Source organism: Polypterus senegalus, chromosome 16 (assembly GCF_016835505.1).
Source record: "Polypterus senegalus isolate Bchr_013 chromosome 16, ASM1683550v1, whole genome shotgun sequence".
Lineage (NCBI taxonomy): Eukaryota > Metazoa > Chordata > Cladistia > Polypteriformes > Polypteridae > Polypterus > Polypterus senegalus.
In genome coordinates, this window is record NC_053169.1 from 16,460,026 (window position 1) to 16,482,327 (window position 22,302).

The 22,302-nt window shown below is 41.2% G+C and overlaps 1 protein-coding gene across 3 annotated transcripts in view; it reads left to right on the forward strand.

The window, feature by feature from the left end:
- The first annotated feature begins 904 nt into the window (after positions 1 to 904).
- The window catches only part of birc6 (baculoviral IAP repeat containing 6), a 250,266-nt gene continuing 228,868 nt past the window's right edge, over positions 905 to 22,302 (forward strand). For all 3 annotated transcript variants that reach the window (XM_039739062.1, XM_039739063.1, XM_039739064.1), the window contains exon 1: positions 905 to 1,532. In XM_039739062.1, the coding sequence (XP_039594996.1) occupies positions 1,313 to 1,532 (220 nt within the window). In that variant the 5' untranslated portion in view covers positions 905 to 1,312. The remainder of the gene's footprint in view (positions 1,533 to 22,302) is intronic.

Below are 22,302 nucleotides of genomic sequence, written 5' to 3' on the forward strand. Positions count from 1 at the left end.
CAAGTCAGCAGTCGGATTGTGTGGCCTACTGAACCAGACTGAGTGACCCCTTCAAGGCCCAGGACCCCTTTGCAGGTGTTTTGGGTTAATTAGCTGACTGCAGTGGGACACCAGGAGTCTACAATATTGAACTTATTCACAATATTCTTATTTTCCGAGATACTGAATTTTGAGTTTTAGATAGATAGATAGATACTTTATTAATCCCAAGGGGAAATTCACATAATCCAGCAGCAATATATTGATACAAAAAAACAATATTAAAGAGTAATAAAAATGCATGTAAAAGCAGACAATAACTTTGAGTAATGTTAGCATTTACTCCCCCGGGTGGAATTGAAGAGTCGCACAGTGTGGGGGGGGGGAACGATTTTCATTAGCTATAAGCCATAATCAGCAAAATGAAAAGAAATAAACACCTGAAATACATCACTCTGTGTGTAATGAATCTATATAATATTTTAGTTTCACTTTTTGAATTGCTGAAACAAATGAACTTTTCGATGATATTCTAATTTATTGAGATGCACCTGTATATATGAACAAACGCCTTATGTAATTACTACTACACTTTGTTTCTAAATTAGCGGTATTTAATAATACATTACAGGTTAAACAATGAGCTGAACGACTCTGTTCCGTTGCTGCCCCTGACAGGAGTATTAACCACATTCTAACAATAGCATCGCGCACGCTTCTATAAACTTTTTCACGTACGAAGACTCCAAGTGAAGATGCTGTTTAAACCGGTTTGTCCCTCAATTTCATGCCTCGCAGCCGCACTCTTATTTTGACACACCATCACGGCTCGACATCAGGCGCTAGTTATTAGGTGTTGCCGGCTGTTGCTAAGCTTCACACCACTCCTCTACTGCTCCTCTAATGGCAAGGAGGTGGAAAGTCTCCGCTTTATTGTACCCCATTTCGGCCCGCACTGCCCCCCAGTGTCGCGGAGGCCTCCGAGGCTTGTGCTACGCTGGTTCCGTTGACCTCCCATCACTCCCCAGTGGAGGAACGCGCTTGACGGCGTGAGTTTGATGGTGAATCGCTGCTGCGGTGACGGGAGGTGGAGCGGCAGCCGCAGCCACAGCCACTTCAGAAGGAGCGCTAGCAGAGACGGCGGGACTTAAGACTTTAGGTTTCGTTTTCTTCCTTCCTTCTCCAGTACACACCTCTCTCTTGTCATCGGGACTTACCGAAGCGGAGAGAGGGAAGGGTGAAAGAAAGACGGGGAACGCAAGGAGAGAGAGGGAGGGAGAGAGAGAGGGGGTGGGGGAAGGAAGGAGGAAAATAAATAAATAAAGGAAGAAAGATGGCGGCTGCTGCGGCGGCGGCCTCGCCGGGTTCCTGCTCCTCCACCTCCTCTGACTGGATTGTATTAAAGGACGGTTCCCTGCGCTGCGACGAGGAAGGTCTGAGAAGCCTCTCCTACCACCCGGCTCTCAATGCCATCTTGGCTGTCACCAGTCGCGGCAGCATCAAAGTCATCGATGGTACATCGGGGGCCATCCTCCAGGCCTCGGCCTTGCACGGTGAGTGTCCGCCTGGGGCCCGTAGCAGAGGCTGCGCTGACGAGTGGCAGTCGAGTCCGGGGGAGTTAGTAAGATTTGCGCTTTGAAGTATTCTTACATTCCGGAGGTGGCGTTTTCACGTTAAAGTGAAATTGGTGTTGATTATTCGTTCGCCGGTAGTTCCTTGCGCGATGGCAGCACCTCTTTATGAAGTTAAAAGGGAGTACAATGCTTTCTTGTAGTCTTAGCAGTTCAGCGGCCAATTCTGTCGAGTGTCGGTGTGATAAGAAAACGGAGCTGATCGTAATATCATAGTGTCAATACTTGGGGTCCGTGGTGTCAGCCAGCTTGAAGAACTTTGACAGAAGTGCATTACGACATATGCTTTGGAGTACGAGTCATGTTAATGCGGATTAAGGTTAACTCAGGTGTTACTTGCTTGTCACATACGAGCCCGCTCCCCGCCTCCAGTGAATTTATTTAGATTGTATACAGTAACTCTTTGGAACAGACATATCGGTTTTAATTATAATCGGGACAGAAGTTATTCCGCTAAATGATAAACGTGCGCTCATTTCAAGTGGCTGCTCACCTTGGCTCCCTTCCAGTCTACACTCACTTAATGGTAGCCGATGACATTAAAGATACTGAAACTCCACACAGGCTGTCATGTCACATGGTTGGCCGACTCTCAAGCACTGGCCAAATTAGCCGAGATGAAGAGACCCTGGCATGGTTTGGAATAGGCAGGTCTCTTTTTACTGCCAGTTTTAATCCGGAGAGACGACATGAAAAGCCGTTTACTGTAATCCAAGTGCTGATCTTATTGTAACGGGGCATGCTGACTCCTGCATAATATTGTCAATGCACCAAATTAATGTCCACGAAAGTGTAAAAGGGACCTTATGTCAAGAGAGGGAAAAGCATCATGGAGTGAGGTGACCGGTCATTTTCGGTTTCAGGGCCAAGCTGTAGGGGTTTGTCGGTGCACCTTCATTGTAGACATTTTATAAACATGACATGTTTTTTTTTTTGTTTTAAGCTTAGGTAGACTTTATTAACCCATCTGCATCACAAGGCTGGACAAAGCTGGCAACATTGTTAGGATTATGTATTTGAGTTTCTCCAGTGCCCTCAGTGCCATTCAGCCATTCTTGTCTAGGAATAAAATCAGAGATATGTAGGTGGATGAACCCATGATGTTCTGGATAATGGACTATCTTATCTGGCAGGCTGCAGTTTGTGAGACTTGAGGACTGATATGAGCAACACTGGAGCTCCACGTTGAACAGTCCTGTTTCCTTTTCTCTTCACCCTGTACACTACAGACTAAATAGAACGCCAGGTCATGTCACTTGAAGAAATTCTCTGATGGTTCTACACGTAGATGGTATATCGATAAGGGGGATAAGACAAAGGAGGGGAGTCAGGTGGAGAACTTTGTTTCTTGGTACAAAGAGAACTGTCTATATCATAACTACAGCAGAACCAAGGAACTGGTTTTTGACTTTCACCGCCACTGAAGAGCTTCTATCCACCCTCTAAATAAATGTATTATTCACACAGTTACAAGCACTTGGTCATCCACATCTGGTCTCACAGCACAGAGGAACTATATAAGAAAGGAAAGAGCAGACAGACAGTCTTTTCTTAGGAGATCGCGTTCCTTTAATGCGGGTAGTGACATCCTTCACGTCTTTTACAACTCTTTGATGGCCGGTGTGATTTGTCTATGCTGGGCCTGTAACATCATCTCAAGAGAGGCCCACTGAATCAATAAGCTGATTAAAAGGGCAGGCTTAGTTATGGGATGCAGTCTTGACCCACTAGAGGTAGTAGCGGAGTAGAGAATGAAGATAAAACTGAGTACAATTATGAACAATGCTGCACATCCTTTTTCTGATATGTTAACTCCGGGGACTTTCAGTCAATGAATTATTGAGCAGAATTGTATCAAGAAATGCTGCCGGGGCCCTTTTATACTAATGGTAGTAGACCTGTAGAATTCCTTACTAGGACTGCCAAGTCAGAAGTATTCTTTTTTTTTATCATTATAGCGTGTGTTCATACTATAGTGAGTGTGTGTGTATTTATTTATTTAATGAGCTACAGTAAAATGTCAGATATCCCCCCTGGGGACAAATAAAGTTCTAACTATTAATCCATCCCTCCCATTGGGAAATAATTTGTTTGTATAAGGAAATAACACAATACAAGCAAATAAGCCAAGACCGAACGGTTGACAGCCAGTGTTGTCGTAACAAGGTTTAGCAAGTCATCCACTCAAGTCAAGTTGGGGAGCATACACTGGTATACAGTGTTTTGCCGCACTGACTACACGATGAAACAACTCTGGATTCCGGTTGGCAACCGCCCCCCTGGCAGACACGCGGTCCAGTCCCACCCTCCAGAAATGACCCTCTATCTGCCGCAGCCAGGTGTTACGTGGGCGACCCCTTGGCCTGCTCCAGCCTTTCCGGTCCCCAACAATGAGGATCTTATAAGCCAAGACACCCTCTGAGAAACGCGCCATATGGCCGTAGTGCCGTAACCGGCAATGTGCCTCATTCGGGACTCCGGGGTCACTATTCACAACCTGCCTTAGTGAAATTAAAACCTGGATGGAGCAGAACTCTTTAAAATTAAATTTCAACAAAACTGAACTCCTGCAAACTGGGACTAAAATGCAACTTAATAAAACGAGCTCCTTTCCCAGTCCATCTTGGCGGTGATCTCGTCAGACCTGCCTCTACTGCAAAGAATCTTGGTTTCATTTTTGATTCCTCCCTCTCTTATTCCGCCCACATAAATCACATTAAGAAACTTTCTTACTTTCACCTCCGTAACATATCCCGTGTTCGCTCTTTCCTCTCCTTTTCTAATGCTGAGAAACTTGTCCATGCATTTATCACATCCCGCATAGATTATTGTGATTCCCTACTGGCAGGCGCCCCTTCTAATCTTATATCACAGCTCCAGCTTATTCAAAACTCGGCTCCAAGAGTCCTTTATTGAACCTGCAGCAGTGAGCACATCACACCCATCCTGCTCCGCCTTCACTGGTTCCCCGTGTCTTACGGAATCGAATATAAAATCCTACTAAAAACCTACAAAGCCTTAAACGACCTCACGCCAAACTACATCAGTGACCTTCTCCATCGCTATGTGCCTGACCGCCCACTAAGGTCCTCTGATTCTGGCAATCTAATCTACACTCCATGGGTGACAGCAGGGCCTTCAGCTGTATGGCGAGTGCCCAGACTCTGGAATGACCGAACGAAATAAATCAGGTCAGCTGACTCCGTGAATTTTTTTAAAACTGATCTGTTCAGGAAGGCTTTTAGCTCTACTTGACTTTATTCCCCTTCTCTCAGTTTACCTCTCTGTCAAGATGCTCATGTAACCTGTGTGTGTGTGTGCGAGACCATCAGTTATGTTGTCTGTTAGACTTTCTCTCAATTTACTATCTTAATCTTCATTTGGTTTGTACAATGCTATATACTGTATACCCTGCTGTTCGTTCTTATATTCTGTAAGTGCCGTGAGCATGGGAAAGGCGCTAGATAAATAAATGTATTATTCACACAGTTACAAGCACTTGGTCATCCACATCTGGTCTCACAGCACAGAGGAACTATATAAGAAAGGAAAGAGCAGACAGACAGTCTTTTCTTAGGAGATCGCGTTCCTTTAATTCGGGTAGTGACATCCTTCACGTCTTTTACAACTCTTTGATGGCCGGTGTGATTTGTCTATGCTGGGCCTGTAACATCATCTCAAGAGAGGCCCACTGAATCAATAAGCTGATTAAAAGGACAGGCTTAGTTATGGGATGCAGTCTTTACCTACTAGAGGTAGTAGTGGAGTAGAGAATGAAGATAAAACTGAGTACAATTATGAACAATGCTGCACATCCTTTTTCTGATATGTTAACTCCGGGTACTTTGTCAATGAATTATTGAGCAGAATTGTATCAAGAAATGCTGCCATGGCCCTTTTATACTAATGATAGTAGACCTGTAGAATTCCTTACTAGGACTGCCAAGTCAGAAGTATTCTTTTTTTTTTATCATTATAGTGTGTGTTCATACTATAGTGAGTGTGTGTGTATTTATTTATTTAATGAGCTACAGTAAAATGTCAGATATCCCCCCTGGGGACAAATAAAGTTCTAACTATTAATCCATCCCTCCCATTGGGAAATAATTTGTTTGTATGAGGAAATAACACAATACAAGCAAATAAGCCAAGACCGAACGGTTGACAGCCAGTGTTGTCGTAACAAGGTTTAGCAATCAATTCGTAAATGCATGTGGTAGTCTGCTGGGCTGCCAGCTTTGTAAACCTGGTAATCCAGGTGCACTTTCTGGTAGTCAGCTTTATACAGGGACTTGGTTGGGGTGTAGTCAAGTCACGTTGGGGAGCAGGCACTGGTACAGAGAGTCGCCACACCCACTACACGACAAAACAACTCGGGATCCTGGTTTGCAGCCCCCCAGGCAGAGACGTGGTCCAGTCCCACCCTCTGGAAATGACCCTCTACCTGTCGCAGCCAGGTGTTACGTGGGCGACCCCTTGGCCTGGTCCAGCCACTTGGGTCCCGAACAATGAGAATCTTACGAGATGAATCACCTTCGGGGAAACGCGCCACATGGCTGTAGTGCCGTAAGTGACGCTCCCTCACAATTCAGGTAATGAGCATCATTCGGGACTCCATGAGCAACACAAAGTCAAACCCGCGGGACCCAAGGATTCTCAAAAGAGACACAGTACTGAAGGAGTCCAGTCTTCGTCTCAGGTCACTGGATAGCGTCCATGTCTCACAAAGAGGGAGCACCAGGACTCTAAAGACTAAGGTCCTTTTACAGACATATCGGGAGCGCCACACACCCCTTTCCAGCGACCCCATGACCCCCCATGCTCTCCCAGTCCGTCTACTGACTTCATAGGGAGAGTCACCAGACACATGAATGTCACTGCCAAGGTAAGTAAACCTCTCGACGAGGTCGACACTCTCTCCACAGACAGGCACACTGCTCATGGCCGTGCCCAAGAGGTCATTAAAGGCCTGGATGTTGGTTTTTATTTTGGACACTCGCAAGCCCAGACACTCCGACTCCTCGCTCAGTCTCTCGAGAGCCCCCATCAGAGCCTCCATTGACACAGTGAAGATCACAGCATCGTCAACAAAGTCAAGATCTGTGAATCTTTCTTCACCAACAGATGCTCTACAGCTGCTGGACCCCACAACACTGCCCAACACCCAGTCCATACAAGTTTTGAACAGAGTAGGAGCAGAACAGACCGCTGACGAACCCCAGAATCAACTGGGAAAAACACAGAACACAATGCCATCATAAAAAACACAGAACCTGTGTAGTGGTAACCTGCAGCTATTTGCAGCAACATGTATTTGTAAAGTTGTGCTGTACACAAGCACATGGCATACCATCTTCTACTGAAATATAAACACAGTGTCTTGGAAGGGAATATTTCGGTAAATGTATAATTTTTTTTTTTTTGAACGTTTAGGTCATGTAGATGTATGGTCTTTTTCCAGTGTACACAAAAACATTTTAATACTGTAAAATGAAATTTTGCTTTCCGACTCCACCAATTAGTGTCTCTGTCAAAGCCATCATCAATTTGACCTTTGTGGCGCAGTATTATGTCCTTTACAGTGTCATATACCTTTAGATGACCAAAGTCAGTGTATACAGCTGCACTGAAATGTGTCATGCTTGGAACGTCAAAGGGGTCCTTCTGTTATTAAAGGTGAGGTTTAACTCTGAAAAAGCATGTTCATACTCTGCAGTGTTTGGTCTTACAGTAAGGTGAGTTTTCTCGACCACCAGTGTAGCAGAACAGGAGGTGTTACGTTCTGTTAGGAGCCAAGACTGCATGTCGGCTAATTGTAATAATCTCCCTTTCTGTGACTGCATAAGGCAAGATCTGTTTGTAATGGAGTATAAGTAGCCCACTGAGCTCCAAAGGTTAATTGCAATTTCCGAAGGCTGAATGCTTGTAAATGTCTGACAGGAGCGTTGCTGAAACATTCAATCATCGTCAACATGCTGCCGAGTATTTTAGGTCATTTTTCATGGCTGTATTAAGACCTTTTACTTGAGAAGAGTTACCCGCTAACCAGTTTGTTTGTTTCCATTTTGTACATTTCATGAAATGACTTGCGCTGCACCAGCATTTTGTAGATCTTGCAGGCTGACTAGTACAGTAAACTCTTTATTGCTACTGTGCGTTCTCATCATCTCAATCCTAAAATTATTTTTTCCTGAAAAGAAAACTCTTGCTTTTATATGTAGTTCCCAGATGCTCCCACAACACGGTTACATATCTGATTTGGTTGTAATGTTGTCCAGGCAATCATTGCTACTGTGTGGAATATCTTTCATATTTAATCTGCTGAAAAAGTCTATCTGGTGTAATTGTAAAGTTATTTTCCATTTATTTTTGTCATAATACTGCTTTTAATTATGATTCAGTTCTAGTTGTAACTGGTGTTGGAGCAGTTTGCCTTGTCCTTATTGTTTTTTTTAATCCTTAACAAAGTATGTGTTAATAATTACCTTATTTATACTTCAGTAAACGAGGAGAGGGTACAATTAACTTTTGGCATTCTTGTCCTCACTGCCTCACTTGCTTTAAAGCTAATTAATGCTGGTTTTTCTCTTGCTTGCTTTACAGACTTGCTGCACATATTGCTTACTAATGGGTGTGTGTGCGTTAGACGGCGGTTACAGCAATCTGGCGGCGCATTATAGGCAGCCGAGTTTAAAAGCAACACCCAGGTTAAGATTGTAAATGAAGAACTGGGTCTTTTGTTTTCATGAAATTATTTTTGATTAGGAAATTATTGCATGCTGTAAAGATTCAAATTGCATGAAATAAAGACACATAAGTATTTGGTAGCCCACCATACTCTTGAGTCTGTAGTTTGGGTGTCCAAAATTAAAAAAAAAACAAAAAAAAAAACTGTTATCCTGGACATCTGGAATACCAGTTTGTCCAGTTGCGCATAAGTGCATATACTCAAGGCATGTCCAAAGTTGAATTATTAACTTGAACAGTATACAAAATAATTAAGAATTCAGCAGCATCCATGTAAGTAACAGAATGCATAATGCTCGTAACTCTGAATAAGATTTCTTAATTCTCTCCCTCTTTGTTCTCAGGAAAACCCGTAAATTAAGGGTTTGATGGCAACAGCTGAAATTTAGAGAAAAACGGTTGGCGACCCTCTGACAGAATTGAGTTGGCCTTCTTTTCTAACCTGTTTGTAATGTACAGTTGTAGTACAGTTCAGCGACGGGGGTCTGCTGCAAACCAGTGGTTTTACTGGTAATTGTTTCAGTGTTTTTAAGAATGTTTAAATTATTATTGCTGAGGGTACCACACCAACATAAAATCAAAAGTAAAAGTAGATTCAGTAAATGGCTTTTTTAATAAATGTCATTTTGTCCACTTCAAAATTATTGTTTATTAAGAAAGAATATTCGTGCCTACCCCTTCTTAGAAATTTGTCAGTGTTAATATTAAAGTTCATCCTGTAATCAAAGATGGTCGCTAGATGTTTGTAGTGCTCTGCTGTCTCCCCTTTAATTCATGGTGAGGTGGTAGAGGGAGGGGAGCACTTGAGATCTAAAACCATATCCTTAGAAATGCATAGCTGTCATAAAGAACAATCACGCTATTGAACAAACTCCTCAACAACAGGTCCATGGGTGACCACCTTACCTTGTAGAAGCCTCACAATGACAGGGTCACCAGCATCTGTCCTTGTGTGAACAAAACACGTGACAGACAGTATGAGGTGCACCAATAAAAATGTATTCAGGCTAACCGAAAAACAACTATTAACACTCACTCTTTGTGTTCTGTTAGTTAAAAAGTCTAGAATCCACCACACCATGTTAGGGTTCAAACAGAACTGATGAGCTGATGAGAAATCTATAAACAGGAATTTCTAATGCCTAAGAAAAGGGTGGACAAATTTGGTCTTGGAGGGCCGTAGTGTCAGCCGTTTTTTGTTCCATCCCAGTTTCTTAGGTTGCTTACCTCAGTAGAGACATTCATGTCTCTGGTGACTCTTCCTATGAAATCAGTAGATGGTTTGGGGAGAGCATGGGGGGGGGGTCATGAGGTTGCTGGAAGAGGGCGTGTGGCTCTCCCAATAATCTCTGCAAAAGGGTGAGGGTCCAAGTCTGTAGGGTCCTGGTGCTCTCTGTTTTGCTATATGGTTGTGAGACATGGACAGTATCCAGTGATCTGAGACGAAGACTGGACTCCTTCGCTGCTGTGTCTCTTAGGAGAATCCTTGGGTACTTTGAGTTGCTCACGGAGTCTCAAATGAGGCGTATTTACCTGCATTGTGAGGGAGCATTAGTTACTGCACTAAGGCCATGTGCCGCAATTCCCTGAGAGTGATCCAGCTCACAGGATCCTCAATGTTGAGGACTAGAAAGGCTGGACCAGGCCAAGGGGACGCCTATATAACACCTGGCTGTGGGAGATACTGTAGATTGTCATTTCTGAAGGGTGGGACTGGACTGCATGTCTGCCTTGGGGGTTTGCCAACCAGGATCCCAAGTTGTTTTCCTTGTGTGGTGGGGGCGACAACACGATGTACCAGTGCATGCTTCTCAACTTGACCTGCCCAGTTTCTCAATGTGAAGTCAATTGGTGCTGATGTTTTTGGAGCAAGAAAGGCTTCTTTTCTATCCTTCATTGTAGTTGTCTCACTGGTAAAGTTTCACTATCGTTAATTGCTTATTTTTATTCTTGAACCGCTTTGTTTTTAGTGACTCCTTTTTAACAATGAGATGCAAATGATAAAGGAAGCAGCAGTTCTCCATCTAACACATTTGTTACATTTATTCATCGTCAATTATATCTGGTTTCATAAAATTTATTGGAAAGAGGAAAAAGTGAAGGGCTGAGAATTACCTGCTTAAGGGTGCAAAACATGTGGATGATATCCTTGGAAAAAGAAAAAAAAATGTACAATATAAGAGTGACATGACAAAATAAAAACACTTAACAAGCCATAAAATGAAATCAGATCTGTTATTGGGAAGAAGTTGTGTCTTTATTAAGCAGACAGTCTGCAGCCACTACAGCACTCCAGGACTCCATTTGGTCATTCCTACGCTAAGCTGTCACCATTTCTCCTCAAGCCGTTTTTTATTTTTTTTTTCTTCCTTTCTTAATTTATTGCACTTAATAACCCCTCCACTTTTATTTTTTCCATATTTGCAAGATCCTTCAGAAACATATTTTCCACTTGCATTTTAAACTGAATGTTTCATTGTTAAGTGGGAACATTTTTTCTTGGTATTTAATTTTTGGAGACTGTTGCTATGAATAGGGTGGTGTAGACTGGCTAACTTAATATGTTGCCACAGTGACTCTCACCAGGACAACTAGCTTTGGAGTAAAGAATTATCATGATGAAATACGTGATTTACAAACAAACGTATAACAATATTGAAAGAGTTTAAATTTGGGTATAAAACCACATTGCATTTTTTTAATCTCATTTACTCAAAAGAGGTGTCATTCTTTCTTTTGCATTTTTTCCCAGTAAAATAATATTAACAATATAAATATCATAGATATTTAAGGGCAAATGAATAGAATATAAATGACTCCGTTTTTTAGTAAGTAAAACATAATTAGTCAGTGCTTCAATAATAAGCTTGATGTTACTGTTAGCATGAGGCAGGATTCCTAAGCAGGGCACAGGCTAGCATGGGACAGTTTGATTCTTGGAACAGCAACATTAGCCTTCATGTCTATAGCAAATTTTCATACAAAGAATGTTGCTCAAACTAATTTACAAGATGTCAAATAAAGTTGCAAGAAAAAAATAAAATATATTAGAAATAGATAAGAATAATGCCACAGTCCAAAAATATATATGATCGGTGGATTGTTAAAATGGCCCTAGTTCAAGTGTAGGCATCCTGTCCAGGGATTGTTTGTGACTTGCATTTTATTCTTGCTGGGAAATGCTGCAGTTCACTGAGGACCATGCTCAGGATAAAGTGGTTTTAGAAAATGAGCAAATTGGTGGATGAATAACGGGTATACCAAAAGTACTAGAAAAGAATAAATCAATAACATTTATATACAAGTAATACGAAACAAAAGTAAGAGTATTTTTGTATGGATTAGTTTTTAAGTCTTTAAAGATAAGTCCTATACTATGCTCAGATGGTCAAGAAGGAGCCTGGGGTTTGGGAGAACTAAATCGGCAGGGCTTCCTAGGACCAAAGACCACCCAACCACCACTGGACAGTCTTCCTAACATATATACTTAAGTAGTTTCTTATTGTTTTTTAAGCTTCGTACTAGATGATTTGATACAGTTGGTCTTGTTGACAGTTGAAGTATTTGCTTTTATTCCAACATCACAGGCTACTGCACATTACTTTGACCAAATGGGGAAAAAAGCAGAAAAGAAGGCAGAGACGAGTATAGGTATGACTGGAAATCCATGAGGAATATTTCTGTGTATGTACATATAAATCTATTACAGTCTTTCCCATCCTTTGGTATCACAACTCAGTTTTTCACATGCTAATGTGTTTTTGATTCACCTTGGGTTTTGAGTCCTAATCATCTGAATTTAGTGTCATTGTCTGAGTGGGAGGGAAGGTGGCGGGGGGGGTCCCCTTCACTGAATTGTGTGCGATCGTCAAAGTAGCGGGTTTCTCTGCGTGATTGACCGAGCATCAGATGAATTAGTGCAGTCATCGATGCCGTCCCTCCTTGGTGTGAATCGAGCAAAATCATCAGAGTGGGAGTTGGGGTGGTCGTTCTGAATTGGCTGCGATCGACCTGTGATGCTACTGCTGTGAATCGAGCGCCATTGTCAGAGTTTGGGTGGCAGGGTTTCATTTGGGGTTGGCTGCGGCCCACCTGCCATGCTGCCACGGCCCAGTACAGGTTGGGAAAAGATGATCTACTAGAAGTGGGACTAAAATGCAGCTATGAAACGGCCACATTAAAAATAAATAAAAAAAAAAAATATTTTTTTTATTTTTTATAAATGCTGTATGGTATTAGCCTGGTATATCTCTACTAGCTGTGTAAGCCCGTGCTGCAAAAAGCCCCGGGGTCCTAGAAAGTATTGAAATCATCAGAAAAAAAATTGAAATGTAGAGATGTCAAGTAATTGGAAGGAACTACTTTGGGCATCTCTCTCCTAGGAGGTTTCATGTTGTCGATGTGCTCGCCTTCATTGTGTATTAGCGGTGGGATGAAAAGTAAAAGGGATGCTTTGTATCTTTGGAGGTGGAACCCTTGCCCTGACTCCACTTCTAACATCTGGGCCGGACAGACACACACACTTCCATTTGTAGACATTTGTATATAAGACTAGGGGGCTCTGCCCCCTGCTCACTTCGCTTGCCAACTCCCATGTGGACCCTACACACTAGTCGTTTCCCAGATCTGCCTCATGCAACGAATCGTGCTGTGCTTTTGGATAAACACGAATATCAACTCTTTGATATCTCAGTCTTTGGAAACTTTTGTTGCTGACAGTTCATCTTGATTTATTAACTGTGCGAGCGTGATCTTTCGGATTAATATAGAAATCCAAGAAAACTTCTTTGTCCGTGTTTTTCAGATAAATTTTGTGTAAAGTACAATACTTTTGGATGTATGGATTTGTATCCATTATTGGCCGCAGTATTTCTAATACATCCGATCGTTTAACTCTTTTCATTCTATGTCGCATTGCTTCTCTGTGATCATAAATATAAATCTGACCGAATTGTGGTTTCTTTGAAATTAAACTTGTAGTAGATTTAATTGTTGTGGGACCACAGATTCTCATGGCGTTTAGTCCTGAATCGTGTAAATCTACATTTTGAGCATTGAATGATGCGAACATGAACAGATTATTGTAGATTCTGATATTTTGCCTGTAGTGTGTGTGGATTTCACTTTCACCAAATAACAAATCTTATTTTTCTTTAAATACACCTCTTCATTGGGAAGAAACCGTACTTTTTCCTGACGGCAGCACAACTTAGATGATCTACAAGTCTCCAACTTAAACTTTTAAGACCGAACAATATGTACATACTTATGTCATATCACCTATGTCCATATATTAAATCTATTTTCGCTGTTCTGTTATTTCACCAAGTAATTTCTGTTTGTTAGCGCCAATGCAATCTTTACTATCAGTTTTTGAGACTTTCGAATTTCAGTACTTTCATAATCTCTAACCTGCTCAGCATGCGTATCGCACCAACGTTTTTGAACCTTCTACTTTGTCTTCTACTCTTTGTCTTCTTTTACTGTTTGTCTTTTATTTCCGCCCTGCTTGGACCTGTTAGGTTTTCAATTCATCCCTTGGCCTAAAGTCTCGTCTCGCAGGACTTGAAATCATCTCTCTGAAAAAGTCTTGTCTCACCTCTCAGAAAAAGTCATCCCAAGATTTTTTTAATATAATAGATTAGTAGAGCATTACAGATGTTTGTCATTATGCTGTCATGAACTGGCTCACCGCTTCTTTTACACTTAGTTCTTGGAATAATAAGCAAAACATTATTGGACGATCTAAGGTTATGACTTGGAATATAATAGGACAAGCACTCCAAAATATAAGAAGGATCAAGATTATTTAAAACTTTATACGCTAATAAATAATGCTAAAACTGGTGAGATGTGTGCAGATTTTCTTTTGCTCGCTACTAGCTCTACTACTTGTCAGTGCAACATCTATCGGATTGTATTTTATAATGCATGTAGTAATAAAATGCATTACATTTGTCATTCCAACAGACTGTACATCACAAGCATTAGCACTGCTTTTACGAATCACATACCAAATGGCATTTAACGGAGACACAGCAGCGAGAAGAAAGGACAGACACTCAGACATTTGTTCTTCTATTAATGCTGGTTGCAGTTTTTGCTGCTGCATTCTGAACTAGCTGCAGCCATTTGAAGAGTTTCTTAGGATAGTCCTGTTGGGAGTGCATTTCAGCAATCTAGTCATATAACAACAAAAGCGTGAATTAGTTCTTTAGCATCAGGCAGTGTTAAAGGAGGTCTAACTTTTGCAATGTTCTTTAAATAGAATTCTAGTAATATGGCTAATTTGTGACTTAGGTCGGAACCAATGATTATAATTTCTTTACTTCTGCCTTGACTTTTAATGCTAATGAATAAAATTTATTTCCAAGAAAAATAATGCTTCAGGGCAGACAGCTGTACACACGCTTTAGCTGGGTTGATTTACAGGAAGACTGGTGCATATATAGAGCCACTAAAATGTATCTAGTCCGCCCCCCCACCTCAGTAACAGGCAGAAACAAGAAACGAACACTTGGAACCCATTTTCTGTACTCTGTCTTGATGTGTCTTTCGACTACTTACAAGTAGAACCCCAGGAAACATCTCATTACAGAAGTTTCATATCGTGCTGCATCTATCCTATCGTCTTCAACAAACCTGTGTCAAACAAAATGTTTGTAGAAGTGTGGAGACTCCTAGTTAGACACACATCTGAAGCTATTTTTTCTCCATTACCATATGCAAGACTAGGTGAAAATGTCAGAGCAACACTTATATTTTAGTCTTTAAAAATAACTTGTAATGTTCAATGTAAAACCAAACAATAACTAGTTTATTTTAACATTTTGGTCTATCTATTGTGAACGTCACCCGGGCACAGACAGGCGGACATGTTGTTTTCAAACCACCACACGTTTATTTACAGAATATTTACAATAATAGGTCACTAAGACCCCAGCCAATGGTCACTCAGACCTCAGTCACGTGCACAAACCCCAAATCCAAACAGTCCTGGCCACAATGCCTTGTCTTCGGGCCGCCTCCACTCTCCTCCTGAGCTTCGTCCTGCTTCCACCCGACTCCAGCTTCGAATGAAGGGAGACGGCCCCTTTTATACAGGACCCGGATGAGCCCCAGGTGTTCCCGGCATTCCTCCTCTAGCCACGCCCCAGCGTGGCGGAAGTGCCGGCTGTTCTCCCGGCAGCTCTCCGGGTATCCTCCAAAGTCTTCCCCAGCACTTCCTGGTGTGGCGGGAGTGCTGGGAAACAAGTCCCAAGGCATTGGGGCGCCTCCTGGCGGTGACCACGGGCCCCTACAGGGAAGGGCTTCCATGCCCTTGACCCGTGGCCCCCAAAGCAACCCGGAAGGCAAACCCCACGTGGTCCAGGCAGGGCTCTGACCCTCTTCCGGTCCCTCCTGGCGTCCTGGCCGGGTCCTGGCCCCTGGCATCCCTGACACTATCTAATGTTAGTTTTACTAGTTAATGCCAGTTGGAGTTCCGAGTAATTTTGCATGTGAGTGGTATGTGGCTCAGTTACTGCCTGTGTTTTTTTGGACACACAGTACATTTTTCCTCTCAACAATATAAAGTTGTGTGCTTGTGTTAGGATAATTGACAGCCCTCTATGAGAGAGTTTGTGTGGATAGACTCCCTTTCCAGGGCTGATTTCTGCCTTCTAGCCAGTATAGTTTGCATCTCCTTATGACCCTGAGTTGGAATTGGATGCATGAATAGATTTCTATACAAAGAGTTCAAAGCATAAAACCCAAATAAAAGCAGGTTAATTCCTGAGTAATAATGACTGTCTTGAAATGTCCACACTCGCATACAAGCTGTCAAAGGTAATTACAGGTAAATTAACAAGATGAGAAATTGTGTAAGGGAAGCCAATGTTAAGAGTTTACGAAATGCTACCTGGAAATATACAATACAATACAATTTATTTTTGTATAGCCCAAAATCACACAAGTACCACCACAATGGGCTTTAAAAGGCCCTGCCTCTTGAAAGCCCCCCAGCCTTGACTCTCTAAGAAGACAAGGAAAAACTCCCAAAAAAAGACCCTTGTAGGGGAAAGAATGGAAGAAACATTGAGAAAGGCAGTCCAAGGGGAGACCCCTTTCCAGATAGGTTGGGTGTGCAGTGGGTGTCAAAAAGAAGGGGGTCAATACAATACAATTCAATACACAGAGCAGAACAAATCCTCAATACAGTATAAAAACAAAAATTTTACAAGTACGGACCAGAATTTAACAGTAGATGATATCACATAATTTGATTTGGATTTGTTTAGAGTCCTGGAGACCTCAGCCATCAAGCTGCCTCCCTCATTTGGCCTTTCCACAGCCAATCCGATGAAAGGACCCCTCTACCCGACGATTCCTGCGATCCTCCATCAGGGATGACTTTACCTTAGGCAGGTAAAACAACTTGGCAGGTGGGCTGTGGCACCAAGTGCCACATTTGAGTACCGAGAAGAGAAATAGAATAAGTGAGGGTTAGCAACAAATTTTAATAATAACTATCATGTTACTTATGTTTTAGTGCTAATGACTAGCAACAGAGATGCATTCTGTACTGTTAATCAGCAGCTCTAGTCAGGGTGTGCTAAACTGAAGTAGTGAGTCTTCAGCTGGGATTTAGGGGTCCTTTCATTGGATTGGCTGGCCAAACAGCGTTTCAGCCGTGGAATGGCCAAATGGGGAGGCAGCTTGATGGATGAGGTCTCCAGGACTCTAAAAATATCCAAATCTTATTATGTGATATCATCTACTGTTAAATTCTGCTCCGTACTTCTAAAATCTTTATTATTATGCTGTATTAAGGATTTGTTCTGTTCTGTGTATTGTATTGTATTGACCCCCTTCTTTTGACACCCACTGCACGCCCAACCTACCTGGAAAGGGGTCTCTCTTTGAACTGTCTTTCCCAAGGTTTCTTCCATTTTTCCCTACAAGGTTTATTTGGGAGTTTTTCCTTGTCTTCTCAAGTCAAGTCAAGGCTGGGGGGCTGTCAAGAGGCAGGGCCTGTTAAAGCCCATTGTGGCACTTCCTATGTGATTTTGGGCTATACAAAAATAAACTGTATTGTATTTAAAAGCTGAGACCGAAGGGGCATCTCTTATAGTAGCCGGCAGACCAGTCCACAATTTAGGGGCCCTGTAACTAAAAGCTCGACCTCCCACTGTTATTTTGTTAATCTTTGGAATCATAAGCAGACCGGCCTCTTGAGATCTAAATGTGCAATCTAGTTTATAAGTCATGGTAAGTTCAGACAAGTAAGCTGGACCTCGGCCATTTAATGCTTTATTTGTTGAAAGGAGGATTTTGAAATCTGCCCCAAACTTAACTGGGAGCCAGTGTAAGGATTTAAGAACTGGAGTTATATGTTCATATTTTCGTGTTCTTGTAATAATTTTTGCAGCAGCATTTTGGTTTAACTGGAGGCTGTGTAAAGAACAGTTTGAACATCCAGTGCACCGCATTGCAGTAGTCAATCCTACTACAAATAAATTCATGAATTAATTTCTCAGAATCCTGCTTATTTAGAAAGCGTCTTAATTTCCCAACATTTTTAAGTTCGAAGAAACATGATTTGGACAACTTTAATATGTGCTTTAAATGACTTGCTGGAGTCAAAGAGAACTCCTACATTACGGGCTGATTCAGTAAAATTAATGGTGATTCCAACTGGGTGATCAGTGTCGTTCCCTCCAACAATTAACCTCTGTGTTTAAAGACAAGTAGTTCTCCTCCAGCCACCCCTTTTAATTCACTAACACAACTAATTAAAGACAATATCGGAGAAACTTCATTTGATCTAAATGAATGGTATAACTGGGTGTCATCTGCATATGAGTGAAAGTTAACATTGTTTCCTAATGATAGATCCCAGTTGAAGCATGTAAAGTGACAACAGTAAAGGTCCCAGTACTGAGCCCTGCGGGACACCATATTGAACTTCTGTGTATAATGGAGTCCTGTCAGCACATTTCTGTACATATTGGAATTGATTTGATAAATAAGAACTAAACCAAACGAGTATCGTGCCTGTAATCCCAATATCATTTTCTAGTCTGTGCAGTAAATTAGAATGGTCAATGGTGAATTTTCTTCATTAGTGACCAGTTTTTGCTACTAATTAACTTCTTTGCCTTAATTTTAATTAACTTGACTCTGGCCCCTTTGTCCTTAATTAGCAGCCAAATAATAATGAGACACAAAACAAGCCACCACATGACCAGCTCGCCTGTGCCCACCACACAATATCTGAAAATAAAGAAAGGTGATGGTCTCAGTAAGGTTGATCTCTCAGGTCACCATGATAGATCCCAGTGGAGGCATGTAAAGTGAAAACAGTAAAGATCCCAGTACTGAGCCCTGCAGGACACCATATCTCACTTCTGTGCATAATAATGGAGTACTGTCAGCACATTTCTGTGCATATTGGAATCGATTTGATAAATAAGAATTAAACCAAGCGAGCACAGTGCCTGCAAGCCAAACATCATTTTCTAGCCTGTGCAGTAAAATAGAATGGTCAGTGGTGTCAAATGCTGCACTTAAGTCTAACAACATAATTACAGTGGAGTTTCCTTCATCAGAGGATATCAGAATGTCGTTTACAACCCGCATTAGTCCCGTTTCTGTACTATGAGCAGTGCGGAAACCAGACTGGAATTTCTCAGATAAATTATAATGCGTAAGGTGTGACTGAAGCCGATTGGCGAGTACTTTTTTAGTATTTTAGAGAGAGTAAATTTGAAATAAGCCAATAATTATTTAGTATGTGTGGGTTTAGTTCTGACTTTTTAAGTAATGGTTTAATGACTGACACTTTTAGTGCATCAGGTACTGTCCCATGCAATAATTAACTATTAGAATAGGCGCTGCAAGAACATCCATTGCACTTTTTACTAGTTTTGTTGGCACTGGATCTAGGGAACAAGAAGTTGGTTTCTTTTTAGAAATTAAAGTTAAGACTTCCTGCTCAGTTGCAGGATTAAAATTTCTAAAGTGTTTAATGCAATGTAAGGCAGGGTTTGCTAAGCTAGTATGCAGTTTGTACTGTAATGCTGAGATCTGGGATCTTATATTTTTTATTTTCTCATTGAAGAAGTTCATGAAGTCTGTATTGCTAATATCTGTTGGTATTTTGCACTGTAGATCAGAATTCCCATTTGTTAATTTAGCAATTATTCTAAACGGTACCTGAGGATTTTTATTATTGCTATCTATTATTTTAGAATAGTATTCTGAGCAAGCTTTAAAGAGAGCTTTTTTAAATTTTTTATATATTTTTTTTCTTTTCTTTGGTGAACCCTGTATAACAGTTCTTTCATGTGAAATGGGAAAATTGAGTCTTGTACGAGAAAATTTAACATTAATTCTCTTCCAAGTGGGAGGAGAAGTAGGACATTTCTGCAGTATGAAGTTTACAGAGCTTTGTCATAATGATGACCCTCTCAGTTATTGAATAATCTAAAATTCAAAGTTTAAATAGTTGTCCTATTATATTTGGTGTAATATAATTACCTGCTTAAACATTTACTTTAATGAAAAAATACCCAGTTAAGTTTTTTTCTCTTCCAATAAAATAGTATTCAAAACTCTTCTTTTATTTAATTATGTACAAATTAGGCAACAGTGATTACAGGTTTCCCCTAAAACCAGAAAATGGATGTGCATACACAGTATGAAATGGAAAATATGATGTCGTCATAAGTGGTTATTTCTGAAAATTCTAAAATAACTAAATTATTACTACCAGGTATTTACAGGGGGTCAATTTGTGTGAACAAAGGACACACAAAATTACACTTAAGATAATAGCTAACATAAAACAAATGAACCAGTCATGAAATGGTAAATGGTAAATGGCCTGTATTTGATATAGCGCCTAACTAGAGTTCAAGAACCCCCCTAGGCGCTTTATAAAACAACAGTCATTCACCCATTCACACACACATTCATACACTGGTGATGATAAGCTACTATGTAGCCACAGCTGCCCTGGGGCACACTGACAGAAGTGAGGCTGCCGAACACTGGCGCCACCAATCCTTCCGACCACCACCAGCAGGCAAGGTAGGTTAAGTGTCTTGCCCAAGGACACAACAGCTGCATTCTCATGCCGGGAGCCAGGATCGAACCTGCGACCCTCCGATTGCTGGACCACCCGCTCTACCGAAAGATGTGTACAACAGATAATACATACATTTCTACAGAGACATGGAAAAAAATGAAATGTGTAATTCTTTGAAATATAACACAAATATTGACAAGAAAAATATGGGATTATCGGCACTTCTCACATAAAAAATAATGAGAAATGTTGTAGGTGTAGCCCAAGCACCAGTAAGTTTCACCTTTTATCCTAAAAATCATAGGTAATACAGTACAGTGCAACAGTAAACCAATATTTTTTTTAAAAAAGACAGCTTCTTAATTACTTTTTATTAATTCAGTTTTTCATGTCTTCAGAGGATGAACAGTCTTGATCATTTTGGCCTGAGGCCTTATTGGAATATATTTAACTGAAGGAGGAGTAGTGAGAAGTCAAACTCTTTATATAGAATTTTATTAATTGCTAAAGTTAATAGAGTAGAACATAATATATGAAATTTCGCAAATGTGAAGTGGCAATTCGGGCCATCTAGCTTGTTTGTTTAGTTAATAGCTAAGCTATCCCAATATGAGATCCAGATACTTCTTAAGGGTTGTCACTAATTGTTAACTTGGTACATGATTACATTGTTCAGTAGTTTGTTCCGTGTGCCCAAAGCTCTTTGCATCCTATCTTCAGCCCTAGACACACTAACCCATAATTTTCCAATGGTGTCCCCAAGTATGTGATGTGGCATTTACTGTGCCTCCAGATAGTATTCAACCTTTTACTTTTTAAACGTTTTGTTATGTTGTGTTCTTATTCTAAAATCGCTTATTTTCCTCTTAGGCAATACTCAATATCCCAGAATAACAAAGCAAAAAGAAAAAGGATTTTAGAATACTTTGCGAATTTTATAAAGAAAAATAAAAAATCTCAATTCACCCAGTTATTCAGACATCTTACTCTGTATATCATTGAAGCACCTTTAGCAGCGATTACAGCCTGGCGTGTTTTTGGGTATGACCAGACAAGCTTTGCACGCCTGGATTTGGGGATTTTTCTGCTATCCTGCTATGCAGATCCTCTTAAGCTCTGTCAGGTTGGATGGCAACAGCTGGTTGTTAGCTGTTTTCAGGTCTCAAGTGGATTCAATCAAGCCTGGGCTATGGCTGGGCAACTTCAAGAACATTCTCAGAGTTGTCTCAAAGCTACACCAGTGTTGTATTTGCTTTGTGATTTAGGGTCACTGTCCTATTAGAAAGTTAAGCTGTGGCCCAGAATCCCCTGCAGTATCTGTTCATTAAGCAAATCACTTTGCTTTGTTCCATTCAACTTTCCCACAACCCTGTCTAGACCCCCAGTTCCTTCTGCTGGAAGATAACCCCACAAACTGATGCCTCTTCCACAATACTTTGTCGTTGGAATGGTATTGCAGGTAATGAGCAGTGCCTGGTTTCCTCCAGGTGTGACATTTAGAATTGAGACCAAACATTTCAAAATTGGTTTAATCAGACCAGAGAATCTTGTTTCTTATTTGCCTTTTTGCAAACTCTGAGCAGAGTTTCAGGTGTCTCCTGGCCACGCAGACATAAAGCCCAGATCAGTGGATTGTTGCAGTGGTGGTTGTCATTCTGGAAGTTTCTCCCATCTCCACACAGGTTCACTTGAGTTTAGCCAAGGTGACCATCGGGTTTCTGTCACTTCGGTCTTCTTATAAAGACCCTTTTCCCCTTCGATTGCTTATTTTGGTGTGACGGCCATCTCTAGGTATAGTGATGGTTGTTCCACACTTTTTCATTGAAGAATTATGGAGGCTAATGCACCCTTGGGAACCTTCACAGTTGCAGAAAT